At 35.6% G+C, this 3,583-nt stretch overlaps 1 protein-coding gene across 1 annotated transcript in view; it reads left to right on the top strand.

Annotated features, from left to right (window-relative positions):
- Positions 1-229: 229 nt before the first annotated feature.
- LOC104525124 (centrosomal protein of 78 kDa-like) overlaps positions 230-3,583 on the top strand; it is a gene marked incomplete at its 5' end in the record, with an annotated part of 15,548 nt that continues 12,194 nt past the window's right edge. The window contains 4 exons of the mRNA XM_029085005.1: positions 230-338; positions 905-922; positions 1,885-2,020; positions 2,991-3,036. Coding sequence (XP_028940838.1) covers positions 230-338; positions 905-922; positions 1,885-2,020; positions 2,991-3,036 — 309 coding nt within the window. The remainder of the gene's footprint in view (positions 339-904; positions 923-1,884; positions 2,021-2,990; positions 3,037-3,583) is intronic.

Raw genomic sequence — 3,583 nt, 5'->3', positions numbered from 1 at the left:
TTCTGGGAACGGTTTCTGATAATGTAGCATTCAGACTCACACTGAGTCCATGTTTGCATTGGGGCATTATGGGATTTTTGTTTTTCCTTAATTTTACAGTTTATTATTACGTTTTCTGTAACTAGGAGTGTTCTCTATGTATCTGACAAAAACCTCTCTAATCTTAAATGAGCACCTCTTTAAATGTTACTATAACAATTTCTCTTTCTTTAAAAAACAAAATTTCCAGTATAAGTGGATGACGTCTCCATCTTCCAAGGATACTTTGAAAACTAGACCAAAGAAAAGAACTATTGTCCTAGGAAGTGGTCGAAAAGGGAAAGCTACTATTCGTATTGGTAATACTGTCTGTGTTTTCTCTGACTACAGTAATTTTTGCCTACAAAATAATCTTTTAGTGTTTAAGAGCTTTAATTATGAAGTATACAATGTGTCTAAATGTCAGTGTTTTGCAAAATACTTGTCTTCAAAAAAAGTTCCATTTATCCTTAATTCAGTAATGTGTTTTCTACCATCAGTGGCTTCTGTAGGAGACTTGGTCTTTGTTTTAGTACTGCTAGATATGCGGCTGGAAAAACAGTGTAAGTGCATCTTGTCTGCAAGCTTTCACTTCCAGGAAGCTTGGTGGTAGTAAGTTGCTTAGTTCTTCTAATGTTGTACCTTTCTGTAGCAGACTGTCCTCTGCCAGAACAAACAAGCGTGCATTTTTTACTGACGTACAAAATGTTCTAAATTTTTTGTTTAAAACTTCATGTAAACCTATTATAAATAGTATGTTTAAAATAATATAGGTATCTTGAATATTTATAATTAAGTACTGATAGCTGCGATACACTAAATATTTTTCAATAAGTTACTAAAAGTTTCGCTTAGTACATTTGGCTGTCCTTCATCTTTGCTGTAGTTATCTGGAAGAAGAGAGGTAAGAATAGGTCAAATTGAAGTCTTTGTACAGATAAACTGTGGTGATCAGGTGATGGAAAAAGAAAATGCCTGACAAATATAGTTGGGGTGTTTTTTAGGGTGAACTACTCTATCCTGTTTACTTGTTGAGAACAAACTCAACAAGTAAATTGAGTGAATTTTGGAATCCCATTACCGCAGTTACACATTCCTATGCCATTACAAAATCAGTTGATCTAATTATCTCCGAGAAACAATAACATGAGTTCTCACTAGTTTAACTGTATGAAATACTAGGTGAATGGCTATTTAGGCTTGGTAGTTTCTGACTTATACAGAACCTGAGGCAGAGTAATCATCCACACCAGGTATTTATTCTGAATCTACATTGAGTGATGTTGTGTAATTTAAACAGCAATAAAAGACTTCACTAGTGAACATGACTTTTCATTATTATTCCTCTTAGATAGAGGAGATATTGGTGGTTTTCTGTAGAAGTAGTCAACATGAGTATGAGCTTTAGCTTCAAGCGTTTTGCCAGTTACAGAACCAACGTTCTTCACACTAAAGCCACTAGAGGGCAATTTGAAGCACGTAGTTATCCTTACTGCCTACGTGAATTGTCAAAGCTCCCACTTGAGACAACAGTTGGGTATCTGAAGTTAGTAATTTGAATAAACGTCTTTAGCTACAAAATGGTGCTTCCTTTTTTGAATAACAGTGCGTCTTACTTAGATTGACCTAACATAACAGTTAAGTATACCAGCTTATATTGCAAGCAGACAAGCTGTCCACCCCTTCTTTTGAGAAGCAAACCCAAAGTTTTTTAACACTCAGCAAAATTAGACTGAAACATAGATTTTTCTACAGTCCTTTTTATTACATAGGAGATTTTACTTGTGAACAGTCAGCTGTGAATTTATATGTAAATAACTAGGTATAATGAATTCTCTTTTCTCCTGTTCTTGCTGTTCAATACAGGATTAACGTCTAAAAAGTCTGTAAGTCCCGGGAAAAAAAATATGTCAGTGAAAGATAGTTACTTACCAAAACCACTGCCACCAGGCACAAAAGGCTTCCTGCCTTGGCGGACTGCAGAACGTGCAAAGAGATGCCGGTGAGGTTTTCATAGTACAAGGGAAAATATTAAAGCATAAAACCTGTGTGATAAATGTAGTAGAGAGCAGTGTTAGTTTTTTAAAATACATATTTGAAAGTTACACATAGAATTTCATATTGCATCCATAATTTTTTTCTGTTTATATAAATTTTGAGGATGTTACATAAATTCTATTCCAGTACTTTTTAAAATACACAAAAAGATGTAGTTTGATGGCCATAGGAATAGCCAGGTGTAGCAAAAAAACCACCCCCCACTACCAAACCCATCTTGCTTTTCCCTTGTTACTAATGGTTTATCAAATTTACCATAAGCCGAAGGTGCAATTTAGTTTTCTAAGCTTGTAGTAAGTTGATTTGGCATCCAGTTTGAGGTGCCTAGGTATTTTTTTCATATCTTCTTTCTGCTCCATCTCCCCAAATGCCAACGTAATTATTGTGATCGTCTAAGCCTATGAAGTAAAAAAAAAAAAAAATTAAAAATTGTTATACATGGAAGTTGTAATAGTATCATGCTTCCTTTTGAAACAGTTGGGGTTTGTTGTTGTTTTTGGAGGGTTTTTTTATGTAGTCCCTAGACCTTGGCTTCTCAAAATACAGGCTATGTAAATATTTAAACAAAAAGTTACTTAATACTCTATCATAACTATTTTTATTAAACTTGTGTTTCAAAATGCTGAACACCGAATTCTCCTGTTGACTGAAGTTCATAATAATTGACTAAGCAAGTTGCCTGTTGAAGATACTAATGTTAGCATCCAGTAATGTTGCTCTAATTCATTATTAAGTAGGAGTACTAATGGAACAAAATGAGGATATAATAACTGTTGAAGAGATACAGTGCAATGTCTGATGCTGTTTGTACTCTTACTGCTTCACCTGTTGTAGAATCCTGTGTTTGGAAATGGAAGTAGCAATGGTGATACTATAAACTTACTGTTCTTAAAAGTCTTTTTTTCTAACTTTAGAGGGGGGCCAGTGGACAGTACTGATGAACTACCAGTGAAGATTCAGGTACTCTCTCTCTGATGATTTATTTAGTAGCCTGAAAAAAGATGAAAGTGTTCTCAACATTATCTTATTGTCTGAAAGAGTGGAACATACTTGCAAAGTTTCTGTCTCACAGAAGTGCAAAATACAACTGTATTTGGTTGAAACTTCTTTGATATTTAGTTTTTTCCCATTTCTGTATCACTACCTTTTGGTTTCTGAGCTTTATGAGAAAGCTGTGTTTGAGTATGGGCACAATCCCTCCAGAGGCAGTAAGGAGAATTAACAGCACTTTCCTCCAAAAGGTTCTGCTCCCCTCTTCCTCTCTTTCCTCCTTTTGCTTTTGGACTACGTACTCATGTGTGCACCCGTCTGTGAACCACTGTAGTACACATACCAGTGGCGGGGCACGGGGGAAAGAAATCCCCTCTTTCTTCCTTCTCTTTCACAATTCATTTACGTCTCCCCCCATGCCCCACACACTGGAGAAAAGCTGGAGAATTGTATTAGTTCTTACTAATGAGTTAAATTGGCTCAGAAAAGGATCTGATGATTGCTGAAGCCAGCAGGA

The sequence above is a fragment of the Antrostomus carolinensis genome, unplaced genomic scaffold (assembly GCF_000700745.2).
Source record: "Antrostomus carolinensis isolate BGI_N321 unplaced genomic scaffold, ASM70074v2 scaffold27655, whole genome shotgun sequence".
Lineage (NCBI taxonomy): Eukaryota > Metazoa > Chordata > Aves > Caprimulgiformes > Caprimulgidae > Antrostomus > Antrostomus carolinensis.
The sequence above is the reverse complement of the archived record's forward strand: the minus strand, read 5'-3'. Positions and strand labels throughout refer to the sequence as shown.